Source organism: Podarcis vaucheri (genome assembly GCF_965113315.1).
Source record: "Podarcis vaucheri genome assembly, chromosome: 3".
Taxonomy (NCBI): Eukaryota; Metazoa; Chordata; class Lepidosauria; order Squamata; family Lacertidae; genus Podarcis; species Podarcis vaucheri.
Genome location: NC_138761.1, coordinates 45,948,333 through 45,966,822, shown reverse-complemented (window position 1 = coordinate 45,966,822; position 18,490 = coordinate 45,948,333). Strand labels below are relative to the sequence as shown.

General features: G+C 45.0%; 1 protein-coding gene across 1 annotated transcript; it reads right to left on the bottom strand.

The window, feature by feature from the left end:
• Window positions 1–4,461: 4,461 nt before the first annotated feature.
• On the bottom strand, window positions 4,462–9,646 carry MAP1LC3C (microtubule associated protein 1 light chain 3 gamma). Its single transcript, XM_082215127.1, has 4 exons — window positions 9,178–9,646; window positions 8,865–8,920; window positions 8,523–8,629; window positions 4,462–4,888 (listed from the first exon to the last, which is right to left on the bottom strand). Exons 1-4 carry the CDS (start codon window positions 9,233–9,235, stop codon window positions 4,678–4,680), a joined length of 432 nt encoding a protein of 143 aa, XP_082071253.1. The 5' UTR covers window positions 9,236–9,646; the 3' UTR covers window positions 4,462–4,677.
• Between the last annotated feature and the right edge of the window lie 8,844 nt (window positions 9,647–18,490).

Here is an 18,490-nt window from a genome sequence, read left to right as displayed (position 1 = left end):
AAAATACCCTATGCCCACACACGTCGTCATCATCATCATTCAGCCCAGCTGATTTGTCAAGAAGTGTTGTAAACTTTTTCTGTGACCTGCTTATTGGAGAGGCACAAAGCAGGGATGATTACTCACTTATTGCAGCTGAACACCTCCCTCCCTGCCTAGGGAAGGCCAAACAACCTGGGCTCTTTTTCTGCTGTTGAAAAATATTAACAGCTGTGCCAAATTAAGTGTAAAATGCTGGCTGTAATCATGGGAGCATTTTACACCTATTTCAGGATGCCTTAGGGGCTGAGGCAACAAAAAGCAGGACTTGGCTTAGAGAGATCAGTTGCAAGACAGATTTTTTTTTATTAAGTCATATTCTTGGGGGGGGTGCTTTCAGGTTGCCTCACAAACTTGCTCTCAAACAATTTGTAGAATGAGAATTGTAGAGTTGGAAGGGACTCTGAGGGTCATCTAGTCCAACCCCCTGAAATGCCAGAATCTCAGCTAAAGCATCCATGACAGAGGGTCATCCAACCTCTGTTTAAAAACCTCCAAGGAAGGAGAGTCCACAACTGCTATTATTATTATTTATTGAATGAATGTACATACTGCCCTATACCTGGAGGTCTCAGGGCAGTTCCACTGTTGAACAGCTCTTACTGTCAGAAAATTCTTCCTCATGTTTAATCAGATCAGAATCTTCTTCCTTGTAACGTGAAGCCATTGCTTTGGGTCCTACCTTCCAGAACAGGTGGCTGCATCTTCTATGTGAAAGCCCTTTATATATTTGAAGATGGTTATCATATCTCCTCTCAGTCTCCTCTTTTCCAGACTAAACATACCCAGCTCCTTCAACCGTTCCTCATAAAGCTTGGTTTCCAAACCCTTGATCATCTTGGTTGTCCTCCTCTGCATACATTCCAGCTTGACAACATCAAATTGTGTGCCCAGAACTGGACATATTAATCTCTAATCTCTATTACATGGGATGTATGTCTTTTTGGACCATTTTTATTAGCACACTGGATGTACATTTACAGGGAAGATGGGAGAGGGATGCATCTGGAGGTCCAGACCAAGTCAGTGTTCAGTCATTCATTCCTGCGTATAATCAGCAGAGGATGCTTAACCTCCCCAAAGCTCCACCACATTTGTTCTATTTATATTTCTTGAAAGTGCAGTAACTCTTTATTCCCTTTCTGCAATTTTTGATCATTTTAAGGTAGAGAACCGCTCTTGGTCATTAATAAATCCAGCAGCCAATCCATACTAAAATATTATTTGACTGCTCTCAATTGTTTGGGAGAAAGTGACCCATGCCTTTCCCTTTCAGCATTAGCAATTCGTCTCAATGAACAGTTTGCTATTAGTACATACAACCCTTAACTACTTGGGACCAGTTTACCTATAGGATCACCTTACTCCAGGCTTCCTCAACCTCGGCCCTCCAGGTGTTTTTGGCCTACAACTCCCATGATGCCTAGCTAGCAGGACCAGTGGTCAGGGATGCTGGGAATTGTAGTCTCAAAACATCTGGAGGGCTGAGGTTGAGGAAGCCTGCTTTACTCCATATATACTGGGTGAGGAGTGCATTGTTACTATGGTATGTATTTTTATATTGTAAATTGCCCTGTGATCCTCAGATGAAGGGAAGTACAGAAGACAGTCAAAGAAACAAAACATATACCCACTTGACCATTTCAGTCAGTGGGACTGGCACCATTACAGGGGCCACAGAATACCCGCTCCACATTTGTACAAAATTAGTATTTCAGTGTGGCACTTTGGAACTCTCTGCCTATTGATATCAGGTGGCTCCCCTCCTCCCTGTACTGTTCATCCCCATGTAAGTTGTGAGGTTTACTGTACTTCAAACTGCATTCACTCACAGGAAACCAGAAACACGATTAGAGACGAGAGACGTTTAGGCACGTTGCTTTAATTCTCCTTCAGTCCATCCTTCCCATAGTGACATCACCACTGTTTCAACCCTTTACTTTAGAGTAAGGTAACTATTCCAGAGTTTAAAATGCTTAGCATGTCCATTTAAGTCTCTCATACAGGATATCAAGAAGCAGCTGGCTGGAAAGTGAGAAGCCTCCTGCAGGAGGTTTTTGAAAACTACCATCCATTCCAGCTACACTGACTCTTCATCTTTTTATACGCCGGCAGCAGCGGTGGAGCAAGTCAATCGGGCACCTAGGGGTGGGGCCAGCCACCTGCAGGGTCAGCCGGGGCAGGACATTCCACAGGGTCTCTGAGGAGTCTGCCTGCCTCCTCCCATTCAGCCGCCCTACAGCTGGGGGGAAGGCAGTGGGCGGACCGTTTGGGGTAGCACAGAGCCTGCGGGCGCCCAAGCCACTGCATCACTCCGAGGAGAGACACATGGTTCGGGCGTGCTGCAGGCCTCGTGGTGAGTGCCGCCCGGCATTTTGTCACTCCCCTCAGTGGTGACACCCGGGTCAGCCCGCCCCCACCGCACCCCCTTTCTCTGCCCCTGGCTGGCAGTGACATCAGAAAAGACACAAGAATGCTGCTGTTGCTAAACAGGTGATGTTGCCTTAAGCTCTTCAATGGCAAAAACTCTGTTGGTTTGTTTGTTTTTAAGTCCCACCCCCCTTAAGAAATGGCTTTCAACAAAGTACATACAGTACAAGTACACACACCAGCAGCAGGCAGAATCATAAAATGTAGACTAGACAGCACATACTCTTAACATTTGCCAAGGTTCTCTTTTCAAACAGGAACGCTGGTAGGCCAGTACAGCAGCTTCTTAAAACAAACAAATAAAGGACGACTCATATATCAAGGATGCCAACAGAGAATAGCTTTTGAGATATGTAACTGGTAGATGAAAACTGATCTTAAGATGGGTTTGCAATTCCACTTCTCTTCAACAAGTCTAAATCCATATTTATTTATTTTTTTGGGGGGGAAAGCTGGCAGATATACTGCAATATATATATTTCTTTATTTACATAACTAGTGATAATTCAGTACCATTTAACGTAGTGACACTGTATACAGAATCCAGGCCCTTAGAGCTAGCGGTCCATTAAACCAAGCAGTGTGCCATATAGAGGAGGAATTTGTGTCCACATTGTAGTGAATACTTATTTAAAATACTGTTTGAGCCATGAAGGTGTTTTCCAAGGGTGTGGTGGGGACCTGTGAACCAACTGATGTGATTTGACTCCCATCGATCAATAGTCAGAAATTATGGGAGTCCAACATCGTATGGGAGGGCATGCAAGTTCCCCATCCCTTGTCTCTTACTCCGATAGTCTGTGATGCACCCCTTCTAAAGACATCTGGCTTATGCGAGACTAGGACCTGTCAACTCAAGAGAGCCCCCAAGTCAGCTAAGTTCCCTTGAGATACAGGCGGCCATCTTAAACATGACATTGACACAAGAGGCTCAGGCGGTTAAGTTTAGCAACAAGGTTTAAGGACCAAGGAGCTTCTAATTGCCTTGCACTTTGTTAGCTACGGACGGAAGTCATGTTTTTAACAGGGTGCCCTTTTTATGCAGCAATCTTATCTTAAACCCAAATATAGAAAGCTCAGCACAGAGTTCAAAAGGCAAGAACACAGCCTCATGATAAAACTACTGTTGGAGCTTCAAGGATTGCTGCCTCAGCTCCAATGTTAGTTAAAACGCCTGTTCCCCACCCCTCAATTTAAACAGCCACAAGATGGCACAGTAAATATTCACATACTGATCATATCTCCATTTGGAGAGCTATGCTCCTCAACTCCCTACCTGGCCAGAGCTCTATTTCACCCTACCAACTCCTGATTTTTTTTTACAAGTACTGCGCAGTGGGATCCATGTGCAGCAGTGCTGCCTGAAAGAGGCCCATTACATGCCATTGCCTCAGCCCTTTCAATAAAACTCACTCCCACATGGATTTGTGTGTGTGTAGTATCATGTAAATCCATCCTTAGGGGTATTCCTCCTGGAGGTATATGTAGACAAGAGCAGGGGCAGAGAAAAGCCAGCTATGGCTCTATGTTTTGCAGTGCTCAACAACATAGATTAGAATCAAAAGAGTGCTACAGTAACTCTGAAACAGTTAGTAAAATCTTTAGTGCATACATTATTCTTAGCTGCTAAGCAGATCATTCCTGCCCAGACCATGTGACCTGGTTTTAAAAATCCCTTTAGTTTTCACTGGTCTTACCCAGTGGGGGCATTCTCTGCACTTGTGTGCTTCTTCCTTTGGTGTGTGTGCCCCCTCGAAGAAGATGATGTCATAGCCATAGATTTGTTCGGATTTCAAAACTGACCACAGTTACTCATTTAGAGGAACTGTTTGCTGACCATCCAGAAATACCTGTTTTTGGACCACAGATGCAACCACAATTGGAAGCAAGCAAGTATTCCAGTGGTGGTTTTAACACCACCTTTAAAAGCAGTTACATCATTTATTATTATTATTTTAAACACTGAAGTGCATCCCCTGCTACCTTTTTGGGGGGCAGGAAAGGAGCGAAATACAAAGTACTTGTCCGTGTCCCTCATTTAGGATGGTTTGTTCCATCAGGTGGTTCTTTGGTCGGGTCCTGCCAACTCCTGGACCATGAATCCTTCGAGAGGAGCCCACATTTAGAGAGAGCACCTTTCATTTTCAGGCAGCTCGCATGATTCACAGCTGAGCTGTCTAGCCACATAGCTGTCACCCGAGAGAATACTTATGTTTTCTGGAGACATTCCTTACATTTCCCCTTGCCAGCGGCTAAGAGGCCTCCAAACATCTCTTGGGAAGCATAAGTCATGTACACAAACCCATCTTCATCTTTGTAATCCTGGTAGACTTCTGCCAGCGTTAGAGACATGCTTGCTAAACTCTTGTTGTTTACCAGCATATAGAAAGCTTGCGTAGAACTCAGCGCCATTCTGCTTCTGGGTTAACAAAGAAAAGAGAGGGAAAGTCTTTAAAATGTGCCAGTTGTTTCATGCTATGCCAATACAATCCTAATCCAGGACAATGTACTCAGTGATTTTGTACCCTTGAGAATACTTTATAACTGGGCTCATTTCTTATTGGCAGGCTTCACTCAAGGGAAGTTTACACTGTTTTCACACCTACAAAAGAAAAGTGGGCTGTACGACATCACAGTGACACTGGGTGATTGACAGGTGGGTAAATTCCTCCAGTCCATCAAGATGGCCCAGTAAGGGTGAGGGAACCCAGAATCTGGCTTTTTTGGAGAAATTTTTACAGCTTGTGTAAGTTTTGCCACTGAAAACTGGGGTGCTACTTTTACTCCATGTATAGGATGGCTGGTGGTAAGCAAACTTTAAACAAATTCTCCTTAAATAGATATTTAAGACAATCCATTAGGAATTGGGTAGGAGGAATCAACCATCACACACCCAGTTGTGCACATCAGTGACCATTCAGACAAGTTTTGGGACATTTAGATATTCAGAAAGGCCAAGTGAAATAGTAAACAGGTTGATTACAGTTTCCCTAGGGTCCATCAAGTTAGCTATGGATTGAGTGGGAAAGTCATCTGCAGCATTGACCTCAGCTACAGAAACTGGTAGCTAAATGTCCTTTAATACATAGCCACAAATGATACAAGATGGAACAAACAAAATCCATTCAAGAAAATCCTCTCCCTAATTTAAGCTCATCACTTTTGGGAAAGTTTTTGCTTACTGTAACTCCTGATCTTTACATTTTGTCAGCAGTTTAGCTTGAATGTTCAGTGCACATAACATTGGTGCAGAGTCAAACATGAAGTTTAATAAATTTGTATCCCATCCCCCAAGAAGCAAATAATTATATTTGTCTAATAAACCATGGTTTACTGGAATGTGCAGGCACTTCTTCCCTTTTCTATATCCATTCTCTCTTGCACTGCTGTTAGACAGATGTCACTGTTTGTTAAAGCACAGTTTCTAGTTACATCCAAGCTATGTCAGATTATAGTTTGGAACCAGAACTAATTCTGGTTTATAAGATTAAAGCCACAGTTTCTCAGTTTGGATGCAACAGGAAACTTTGGTTTAAAATCCCCTAAAAGCTTTTAAATTATGGTTTAATTATGGTACATGAGGGGAAAAGAAGGGGATATCAGGCAGGTACAATGATTATTTATTGGACTGAGATAGTAGCATCTGAACAGGGCTGATTTGTGAAATGGTTCCAAGATTCATAGTTTAAGCAAGTATTTGAACCTAGGCTTATTGGTAGGAGGACAGTTAGCTGGTTTCCAGAGGTTTATAGAAGTGTCAGACTCAAATACTTACACAGATTATCTATATCCTACAGCTAGATCAGCAGAAGCGAGGTTTAGGTGGTAAAGGAAATACCTAAAGTTATGACAATTCCTAGCCTTCCAAGAGGAATACACCAGAAAAAGGGAGACATTTCTAGGTGGTAGCAGAGTAGTGCAAAGTTACTCCTTCCCCAGTGTCTAACTGAAACAAACAAATATCTATTGTTACAAACACACACAGTCTTTTTTTTTTAATGTAGTTTTTAGGGAAAGCAGTAGACGCTGCTCTGCTTCCTCCTCCCCCCCCCAAAAAAAGCATTGAGGAAAAGTTCAACATGTTTCTAATAAGGTACTAATTTTCACACAAAGAAGCTAGTGAGTGGAATGTTTATTGGGGGTAAGAACACTGGATATGTGCCAACTTCATCAGCTACTATTGAGAATGTACAGTAACAAATTATATGGAAACAAGCTACTACTGACATATTGTAGGATACGAATTGTAGGATAGGAAAGCTATCCTACAAGGTAAATCCTAGAAAAATCCTAGTACTCTGCTCTGTATTTCACTCCACCTTGGAAAGGTTGTGAACTGAGAAGGCAAACAACTGTATCAGTCAGAGAGGTCAGACCGCTTGCTTAGGACCAAGGGCAGATTGCTGAAACGTTGCACATTTCCTAAGCTGACTTCAGAGAGGCTGTAGCTCAGGGCCACGTCTGACGTTCCTTTTCTCCACTTGGATTCTGAAACAAGCTGGAAAGGTGCAGCTATAGAATGCCCACGGTCTTTGTAATGCGCAAGTAGTTAGAAAGCATGAGTCACATCTGCGCTGGGTCTCTCTCACAAAATTTACAGACTGCCGCCTCCTGTCTGAAGCTCTCCAAGGACCTCTAAAAGCTCCAAAACAGCAGAGTAAAAAGGGCTGATTGTGACGCAGTCTGGGTTTGAGCCAAAGCATCTCAGGAAAAATGATATTGTGCAGTGAGGGATGGGGAGGGCAGTCTGTGGCCTTGGGCAACTGCTGCTAACCTTAATTAGCTAGACTTCCTAATGCAGGCTCCAGGGGTGCCAACTTGAATAAAATACTGTGGGGGGCCAGGTAAGCCCTGCCCTGCATAATTGATCACATGATACAGTGCCCACACACACACTCACCATTTGAATAAAAATGGCCATCAACTTGGGCCCCCCCCCAACCCCTTTCAAATATTTTATTGTGAGGGCCGAAACCCCCACAGCCCTAGGAGTTGTCTCCTATGGCAGGCTCCTTATATCCCCAAGACAGAAGGGTTACAGACAGAGAAGGCTTGGAATACTATGACTCAAATGAAACACAGTCATGCACTACACAAATAGTTCTGGGTGCCGTAACTATGGTTCTTGAACAGTCCTCCCCAACCCCCCCTTATAACAAACAGTTCTCAAAACTGGGGAGGATTTAAAAGCAGCTTGCAATATATCTAAGGGAACGCGGGTGGCGCTGTGGGTTAAACCTCAGAGCCTAGGACTGTCCGATCAGAAGGTCAGCAGTTTGAATCCCCGCCTCCCGTTGCTCGGTCCCTGCTCCTGCCAACCTAGCAGTTCGAAAGCACATCAAAGTGCACGTAGATAAATAGGTACCGCTCTGGCGGGAAAGTAAACAGCATTTCTGTGTGCTGCTCTGATTCGCCAGAAGCGGCTTCGTCATGCTGGCCACATGTACGCCAGCTCCCTCAGTCAATAAAGCAAAATGAGTGCTGCAACCCCAGAGTCGGCCACGACTGGACCTAATGGTCAGGGGTCCCTTTACCTTTACCTTGCAATATGTCACAAGTAATCAGTTTTTCCCCCAAATACTAGCAGAACACTTTGGAACCTGGTCTCCAAGAGGTTTCATCAGCAGATCTGGGTTTAGAATAAATAATCCGAAGCCTTGCTAAAAGATTTTCTTATTTTTTAAATCTGGGAACTTGTGTGTGTGTTTTAATCACCATTGATACAAACACTGAGAATATATCTCAAAATTTTGTCTGTGTGTGTGCAAGGGGGAGCGGGCAGTAGGAAAGACGACATTAATCTAACAGATTTCTTACCACAGCCTTGTGCAAACAAGAAGGAATCATTTGCAAGAGAACTCAAATGATCTGAGCCCCATCAAAGCATGGAGGGGAAAAATCACAGAAATGTGCTGAGTAATATAGTACATATTATCACATAGTTTCCAAGTTCTTTCAGAAGTCTTGCTGCAAAAATAGATTAGCAAAAGAAGCAGGCAGAGGAGCAGGGAGAGTCAACAAAATTAGAAGCCTATCAAGACCTTGCTACATACCTGATGATAGTTATAAACTGAGTCATAGTCAGCTCCTGAGGCACAAGAAACTTGGTTTTGTCTAGCAGGGGAAGGTACTTTTCTTTCTGGTACCTTTCAACAATAACCTGTTTTTAAGAAAGAAGGAAACAGATTTTAAAGTGAAGTAGCAATAGAGCATGCTGCACAATAGTACTCAAGAACTAGGACGGCAATTCTAAGCACACTTCCTGGGTAGAAAGATCCATTGATCCCAGTGTGACTTGCTTGTGACTAACTAAATAAGCACAGAATCCTCGATAATTTGAAAATGTGCAATTGTCAGTAATCGGCAAAGGAAAAGGAAACAGAATAGATACTTACCGGGACTTTTGTTGGGAACTTCCCTCGTATGCCTGCAACTTCTTCAACTCGGGTTGCTATGCAGAAGAAAAGCAAGGATCAATTGTCTGCATTCCTGCATGCCCGGAAGCATATGCCATTGCAATCAACAGGCTTTTGAGTGCAATCTGTAGCCTAGTCCAAATCAGTAGCTTGATACACCTAGACTTCACCCTGCTCCTAGAGCCCACCGTGCCATCCCCAACAATATTCCAGTTGATCTCATTTCCAAATAAATGTGCAGCCGGACTGGAGTCTGGTCGGTTAGTAAAAGGCTTCGTCTGCAACAACTTACCAAAACTCTTTCTTTGTTTAAACGGTCTGACATGCTGGCAGCTATGTAAAGGCTGCATTTCCCCTTTGGAAGGCAGGCTGCCTTTGCTTTTCCTTTTTAACCAGCGACTCCTGCACCGGATCAGCTGCCGTCAAAATGTACCGTTCTTAAAAGGAGCCCCCTTATAAAGACCTGCTGGTGACATCAGCCTCGTTCCTTGCCCTCCGTCCCTCCCCCCCCCCTCCATAAGCGGTGAGGGGTGGGGTCAGGCTGGCCTCCGCAGGGTTAGGGAAGGCAGGGTGCCTCGCGGCCAGAAGAAGGCACCGTTTCTAACCTACAGGGTGGGGAGGGGTCTCTGCCCCGCGCGCAGCGCATGGCTTCTTTGACGCACTGTGGCCTGTGCTGCTGCCGGGCGCTCTTTGGTTTAGATCTTCTTGGGAATAGTTTGCTGTGTGACACAAAGCTCGTGTCTTTTACAAAATAAACTCGTTGATCCACACTGCAACCTGGAGGGTGGGGAGTGCTATTGAACCCGGGGGGGGGGGAGTTACATCTTAGGAAACATAGAGGATCGGCTGCAAGTCCAGCAGCTCGTTGCTATTTGCTGCGCTTTGCAACGGTGCAAGGAGATCTTCTCCTTCAGCTTGCTTTCGTGTGGGTAAGGGGGGGGGGTTTACACAGCTGCATGCATCGCTTGCTTCCTCCTCCCGTGCCGCTACCGTGGCTGCTGTGCATGTTTAGTCTGGAGGAAGTCCCCTTCCACTGCGTCGAGAGGGGTAAACTCCCATCTCACTCTATGTAGGATCGCGCCCTTAGCAGTGACGTTGCTTCCTTTGGAAATGTTGCGCAGGCAAAGCTCTTTGCGCCATGAATGGTTTTGCTCCAAGTTACTGTGAACAGGTCAAGGTAGGACTCGCTCAAGAAAGCATTGTGTAAGCTTTACAGCTACAACACTGCCCTGGTTTATTTGAGGCTCAAATGAAGTGGGACTTCTACCTAAATGCGCAAAGGACTGAGCAGCAGGTTTCTTATTACCATCAGTTTGTTGTAGGTGCTGGAAGAGCCTGGATAGCTCAGTTGGTTAGAGCTTAGTGCTGATGACACCGGTTGCAGGTTCGATCCCCTATGGGACTGCTGCACATTCCTGCATTGCAGGGGGTTGGACTGTAAATGATCCTTAGGTTCCCTTCCAGCACTACAATTCTGTGATGGAAATGTGTAAAGCACTCTAGTCTGCACTTAGTCCTTAAAAAGGTGCTGGCATTGTAAGTTGCTCTATCCAAGCTCCTTCCAACCCAGCAGTTCAAAAGCATGCCAGTGCAAGTAGATAAATAGGTACCACTGCTGCAGGAAGGTAAATGGAATTTCTGTGCGCTCTGGCTTCCATGACGGTGTTCTGTTGTGCCAGAAGTGGTTTAGTCCTGCTGGCCACATGACCCGGAAAGCTGTCTGTGGACTAACACCAGCTCCCTCGGCCTGAAAGCAAAATGAGCATCACAACCCCATAGTCACCTTTGACTGGACTTAACCATCCAGGGGTCCTTTACCTTTACCTTTATAGTGATTCAAAGTAGTGTCTGTGTCTGGGAAAGCAGGAGCAGAAAAACCAACCTTTGCCAAATGTTTTGGACACCCATCGGCCCTCGGGGCACCAGGTTGTGATAGGCTGGAATAACCCAAGAGGAGCAGCTGTTTTATTATGGCTATTTCACTCCTCTCCTGGTCTTGCAGCTGCTGTGCTACCTACCGTATTTTTTGCCCCATAGGATGCACCGCCCTATAGAGCGCACCTACTTTTGAGGGGGGGGGAAGGAAAAAAAATTTTTCCCCCTCCCAGGCACGGGGCTGGTGCGGGGGAAGCCCGAGCTTCCCCCGACCCCAGCTCCCAGAATAGCCTGCTATCCGCAAGCCTAGGGAGCCACGCCGGTCTCCCCAGGATTGCAGAGAGCTGTGTGAAGCCCGGGCGCGCTCTTCAGCTTCGGAATGCAGGCAGCTCTGCGCAACGTTTGGGAGCCTGGCGCGGCTTCCCGCCGGGCTCCCAAGGGTTGCGCAGAGCTGCGCGGAGCCCGGGAGCGCAGGCAGCTCTGCGTAACCCTCTGGAGCCGGGCTCCCGAGGGTTGCGCAGACCTTCCTGAAGCCTGGAGAGTGAGAGGGGTTGGTGCGCACCGACCCCTCTCACTCTCCAGGCTTCAGCGAAAGCCTGTATTCGCCCCATAGGACGCACACACATTTCCCCTTCATTTTTGGAGGGGGAAAAGTGCGTCCTATAGGGCGAAAAATACGGTAAATCTAAACCATGGTTTCACTGTTGCATGTGGACACAGGCTCATGGCCTGCCTCCCCAAACACAGCATGAGCAGTTGAGCAAGATCAACCCTTAGTTACAGCTCATGGTTTGTTTGGAGCAAAACAAACCAGGAACCAAGGTTTACATGTAAGGAGTAAAATAGAATGGGCTATGTCCACTCAGTGTCTCATTCTAGAATCAATGAAGACTTACTGTTTTTTCTACATATCTATATATCTATATCTACTGCATACATTTTGCCCATGAAAAGTGTTTTAAGAAAATATTTTCGTTCTGAAATTAAAAGCTCATTGCAGATACTCTGCAGCGTGTCACTGGAAAACAGAAGTGGTCCTGGAAATGTGTTTATCCACCCCTGCCCTATAACCACACTGACCTGTGTGAGGGACATAGAATGGCTTTTTTATGGGGTGAAGGCAATGAGAGAGTACTGTCCTCACAAACCAGGCCGAAGCCTGGAAAAGTTTACAGTTTAGTTAGGCCATGGTATTTATAAATTAGGTGTGGAAGAAATCAGTGGGAGAAGAAATCACAGCATGACTAAAAAATTGAGAGACATGAAGAGGGAGACATCTCTGGTGAACACCAGCTGAATTTCTGAAGGGTAGCTTTTGAAAGCACAGGAGAGCTTTCGGGGGTGGAAAAGGAGATTTAGAGGGCTTGTGTGCACTTTAACTTTTGAATTTCCTCTTTTTGATTGTACTCTTTAATACTTGCCAGTTGATCCAAAAAAAACCCCAAAATGCTAGCCTGGGCTGTTTCTGCACCTTTGACAATCATGCAATAGACAGAAATCAGCTGGGGTAACTGTAGGGCTTGGCAACCAACATGGCCTACTGTTAATGCCACCCATGGAACTAGAGTTTGAGGCAACCCTTGCTTGGCTTATTTCTAACATTTAGCACTTCTGTGTCCTTAATAATTTTCCATTTTAAGCTAGTACAGTGGTACCTTGCAAGACGAATGCCTCACAAGACGAAAAACGCGCAAGACGAAAGAGTTTTCCGTTTTTTGAGTCATTCCGCAAGACGAATTTCCCTATGGGCTTGCTTCGCAAGACGAAACGTCTTGCGAGTTCTTGCGAGTTTGTTTCCTTTTCCTTAAAGCTGCTAAGCCGCTAATAGCCGCTAAGCCGCTAATAGCCGTGCTTTGCAAGACGAAAAAACTGCAAGACGAAGAGACTCACGGAACGGATTAATTTCGTCTTGTGAGGCACCACTGTATTCTGGATGACAGAAAAATGGAAAGGCATGGAAAAGTCCTTTGTTTATAAGAATTCTTACCCACGATAAGGTCCAAGGATTAGGATTGTAATGGTAAAAACAAAACCAGTGCAATTATAAAACATGTAAAACCATGTTCCAAGTGGGACAGAACAATAGAAAAGGAAAAGGAAGAAGAGGGAGAAAGCGAGATCCCCCAGGCATGAGGAAGCAAAGGAAAGACTCAGGGTGGGATATAATTTTCATTCATAAATGAGCTTGGGTGTTCGAGTGGCAAGAATTGGAGAGGGACAAGGGTCTTCCAGGACTGCAGTAAGAACTTGTGAGAGGTTAGGGGATGGAGAAGGATAGTTGCTTTCTGCCCAGAGTGAATTGTATATTTGTTACAGAAATTATAAAAGAGGAAACTATTATGAGAGAGGCAACGTCCCAGTTATTTTAAGGTAAGGCAGCTGCAAGGGAATAAGGAGACTGTCTGAGGGACAAACAACAGCAAGCGGCTGAGTTACCGTTGAGCTATTGCCCTTTCCCTACAAGACTAGGCCCATGTCCTTAGTTGGACAACTGTCTTATCAGCTAAGGATTTATTCACATTTGGAGAGCATTGTTCCTATGCCATTTTGTAATTTTGTGGCAGAGAGAATTTTTGCAGAGGCATCTTTCATATACCTGCATGCCAGAATCCTGCCTTCTGGAAAACAATCATTATATCAATATTTCTTATTTCCTCATTTTGCTTTTGCGCTGAAGGAGATAACCATGAAGCAAACATTCTTGAAAGAAAACAACAGCATGGAAAGGTTCTTGAAAGAGTATGTACTTGTCTCTGGGCTGCCCCAAACACGAGGGAGAGTCAGGCAGGGTCCTGGATACTGAGGGTCATGAAAGGGCAGGAAATGGATGGTTATTTAAGTGGCTATCATTGAATTTTTACTGCAATGGAAGGAGAGAGGTAGTTATGGAATTTTCTGCCTCAAGTTCCAAACTAACTTGGCTGGTCTTGGGTATTATTATTATTTACAGTGTTACATTTGTTAGTTGCTTTATCTAGCCCGAGGCAACCTGAAGCAACTTACAACCAACCCATCAACCAACGCTGCCCCCCAATAGAGACACTAAAACCAAGGGAGGCATACATTCAGACTATCCCACCTACTTCTAAAAGGCCACAAATGGTTAATCGCCCCAGGCCCGGTTATAGAGGAAAGTTTTTGCCTTGCACCTAAAGATATATAGAGATATGTAATGATGGTGCCAAGTGGGGGCACTATAAACTTGGACTTTCAGAAGAGGGGGCAAAGGGCCCTATTTGCTGCTTCATCTCAGGGAGCCAAATGCCTTGAGCAGATCTTGATATTGATGTGGGGTGGGGAAGGGATTGTACTGTCATTCCTCAAATGTAAATGTAAATGGTTACATTCCAAGGCACTGTGCATATCAGTGAAATCCCATATACAATTGTACCCTGGAAATCGGAATCCGTTCCAGAAGTCTGTTCAACTTCCAAAACGTTGGAACCAAGGCGTGGCTTCTGATTGGCTGCAGGAAGTTCCTGTAGCCAATCGGAAGCCATGGAAGCAGCAATGGACGTTCAGGTTCCAAAGAACGTTTGCAAACTGGAACAATCACTTCCAGGTTTGTGGCGTTCGGGAGCCAAAATGTTCGTCTTGCAAGGCATTCAACTTCTGAGGTATGACCGTAAAGACTCTCCTCCCTGAAAGAGTGGGTAGGGGTTGTGGTCGGGAGCCCGAGCACCGCCCAGCAGGGGGCGTGGCCCCTGCCTCCAGCTCACCTGGCTGGCGCTCACGCCCCCCCCGGCGGCCACCCAACCAGGTGCCATGGAGGGGGCGTGTTCAGCAGCCTTTTGCTGCAGCGCCAGCCTTTCCCTGGCCTCACTCCTCGTCGTCGCCCCGTCGCGAGTCACCCACCCTCCACTCCCTTTGAGTTAGGGCTTAGGTCATTGGCCTTGCTATGGACCTTAGGTTGGTCGCCCCGGTTGCCCGGGGGGCCTGGTAGGAGTTTTTCCATTTGGCATTAGGCTTTTTGGTTTTTTCGCCTACCTCGTAGCAATCGTCACAACTTTCCTCGTAGCAATCGTCACAACGAACATTTTGAAAATGTTTGTCTTGCAAGGCATTCGACTTCTGAGGTACGACCGTAATTGAAACCCATTGAAGAACACTATGCCCTACCCTTTTAGTGACATTTCAGTGACATCTTTATGACATTTCTAGGTCACTTCTGGGTTTGGCACAATGCACATATACATGGTCGCACACATATTGAACATGCATAAAGGGGGAGGGCCTGCCTGTACTCTACTCTTCTCAACTAACTCCTGGGATTGTCTATACAAACCTGCTTACTGTATTGTTTTGAATTTGGCCACCTGATTAGTATTACTGTGGCTTCATATAAATACAGTGTCACTTAATGTGAGTCAGGGATATTGCACAAGACCCAAGAATATTATTCTAATGGCTGTGGATGTTTCCTTGAACTGGCAATTCATCTGCAGGGGTGGTGTCTTCAGACAATGTGTGTGAAAAAGCAATTTAGCAGTTGAAAGGAGAGGGACTGAAAGAGGCAGACAAAGCGAGGAGAGCTGAGAGTTTCTAGCAGAAAATGGATGGTGGGTAGGCTGCTTAAGTTCTCTGGGAATTCAGTGTAGGAATCAGTGAATCTGTTGCCTGTTGTAGAAGTTCCTGGGTGCTCCCCCCTCATGCTTTCCTGTATATATATTAATAGATAAAGCAAATATTACAAAGACAATGCAAATCTTCTCTGCTTTCCCATAAGACCATAGAAAAGTCGTTCTGGCTCAGGCCAAAGGCCCGTCTTGTCCAGCTTTCTATTCCCACAGTGGCTAATCATATGTCTGCGGGAAGCCCACCAGCGGGACATGTGTGCAACAGCACTCTTCCAGGAAAAAAAACTGAAAGGAAACTGAACTTTGTAGCTGTGTTCTTGGAAATAGGAAAGTGAGGAATTGCTTTTTACCTAGGGCCTGGCAAAGGGCACATGATACAGCAACCTTGCTAAAACTAATCAGGTCTAGATCTCATCAAGTGCCTGGATGGAAAGTTGTATTCTACCTTCAGTTCCATGAAAGAAAGAAAGGATATAGATATTAGGTACATCTCAGTCATCCACGAAATGGCCCAGAGGAGCATGCTTTTACCACAACAGTCCTGTGAAATGGAGAGAGAATAGCTTTCAGAGATAAGGTTGGCTTACAATTCTAAACCCGCAACACGTACAATATATTATGGAAAAGTGGAATTGTTTCTGGTACTTACTGCTAGTGCCTGGTTCTTCCTCCCTCTTGGTTCTTCCTCCCTCTAGGGAATAAGCTGGCCTTGTAAATACATTGGTCCCAGGTTCTTTAGGACTTTATGTCCTAACAGTAAGTCCTTGAAAATGGCTTGGTAGCATCCTGGCCACTGGTACAGCTCCCTCAACACAGCTCTTATCCATGATCAGTAACCAATGCTCAAGAGATAGCATCCAGGCTGTAGAATTGTGCTGCACTTCCGAACCATCCACAAGGATAGCACCACATGAGCCCACTACAACAGTCTGTCTATGAGGTTACCAAGACTTGAGCCACCCTATCCAAGCCACTGTAAATATAAACTGATTTTTTAGAAACCTATTAGTTTGAGATCAAATTTATCTCACGTTCTTTCAAGCTCTACACATCTGGGAAGCCAAAAGCTTAACTGATCTGACATTGCACAACTTCCTATTTTATCATTTATTTATTTTTATTTTATGGTACATTAAATAAACAACTCAGATGAGAAGTGTATATATTGTTGCAGAAGACAATTACATCACCTATACATAAGTGCCATAGCCATAACATACATAGCCATATACATACATGTCTATACATGCCTATAGTGTCATGCCAGAGAGTCCCATGCATTACTGGAGGGCAAAACACATGCTCATTTAATTTTTCCCATTCAGGTAAACTTTTTCATCAAAGCTAAGCTGCAGAGTTGCTGCTGCCAGACCAACATCAGGTCTGCTTTCCTACAGTGCTTACAGTAAGTGTCGCTGCAGTTAATATAAGTATAATTAAAATCACAGTGCTACATACAGCATAAAGTTGTTCAAAGTTTGGTTTGGAACTGAACAATAATTTTTGTTCCCAACTGCTAAATGCATAGTATCTCATTTTTTCAGCTGGGGGAGGAATTTAAATTCCATTATGTTCCATTTACATGCATAGACAAATTTGACCCACATCTTGGAGCCACCTTCAGAAGGTAAGAGCCAGGACCAATAACTGACAAATGTGTACTGTCCTCAGGATTGCCTGCTCTCTCTCTTTATTGGCTAAGAAAAACAATCGGCGAGATGGCTCCAGGACTCTTCGCTGGACACCAGCGGGGGAGAGCACGGGTCCTCAGCTACCCACACCCTCTCTGCGCAGAAGACTTCCGCGCAGGGAGAGTAGGAGGAGACTTGGCGTCAAACAGCTTTTATGCTGGAAAAGGTTTAAGAAACGCCCACTGACGGATTCTGCTAGCGACTGAGGCAGCCACGAAGTGAAGGGCTGTCCAGACAGAAAAGGTTTAACAAGCCAACTTAGCCAGGAGTGGCGGCAACTTACGCACGAGTAACCCCTATACAGTGGTACCTCGCAAGACGAATGCCTCGCAAGACAAAAAACTCGCTAGACGAAAGGTTTTTCCGTTTTCGATTTGCCTCGCAAGACAAATTTCACCTATGGGCTTCGCAAGACGAAAACGTCTCACGACTTTGTTTCCTTTGTCTAAAAACAAAGACATGTTTTGTTTATAAAGTTAATTTATTTTCCCTTCAATTTTTGAACTGCTCTTTACAGTATGTGTGACTTTAAAGAGCAGTTAATAAACTGTTGTTGTACCAAATTTGGCTTTGTTTGGACTTTTTTTTGACCATAGGAACGCATTAATTGATTTTCAATGCATTCCTATGGGATTTCGTGATCCGCAAGACGAAAAATTCGCTAGACGACAAAACTTGCGGAACGAATTAATTTCGTCTTGCGGGGCACCACTGTATTCATCACAATATGTGACAACCACCTGCATAAATGGCCCTCATGTTCAGAAAGGCTTGCATCTGAATTTAGCCTGCCCATGAATGCAATATATCTCCCCTCACTGTCATCAGTGATCTCTCTCGCCGGGAGCCTGACTACCTCAGCCCTCAAAATTACCATTGCTACTCTTGTTAATTTGCTCCTAGCCCTCCCTTGACTTTACAAGGGTGGCTGCAAAGTGTTAGGAAAAAATCTAGGTGCGAGGCTGCTCAGTCACCCAGCTCATCGGGCAGAGCCTGCGGGTCCCTGCGGAATAAAGGAAGGAGTCCAGCCAACCGGAGCAAATAGCTGTAGACCAAAGTTTATTGCGCAATAGGTTCAAAGAGCAATTTTGAACCCCGAGGATGGGGTGACAAAGACTTTTAAAACTTTCCCACCATATCCCAGAATACAGTTCGTACAGCATCATTGCTACATCACTGACATGTCACAAAAGGGGAGGGGTTAACCTTGGCAAAGATGCCCAGACAAGTCCTTGGTACAAGATTAGGATAAGCAGACATGGCAGGGCAAGATTGAGGTATAAGATTAGCATAGACAAATATGTCTTAAGTACCCACCACCCAAAAGTACAATAGAAGTTCCTTTGCATGTCTGGAGCCTGAGGCGAGTCAGGTGATGAGATTTGGCTTCCTTTGGCTAACAATGAGCCCAGCAATTGTCACCTCTGGGAACTTCCTGGAGTCCTTTTTCAAGGGGAAAATA

Bases quoted from the DNA above. Each gene is read 5' to 3' on its own strand.
- MAP1LC3C (XM_082215127.1), bottom strand. From the start codon at position 9,235: ATGCAGCCTTTACATAGCTGCCAGCATGTCAGACCGTTTAAACAAAGA. The intron at 8,630-8,864 runs GTAAGTATCTAT...TCTTAAAAACAG, and splicing joins AGTTCCCAACAAAAGTCCCG to GTTATTGTTGAAAGGTACCA. The intron at 4,889-8,522 runs GTATGTAGCAAG...TTGTTAACCCAG, and splicing joins CAGTTTATAACTATCATCAG to AAGCAGAATGGCGCTGAGTT.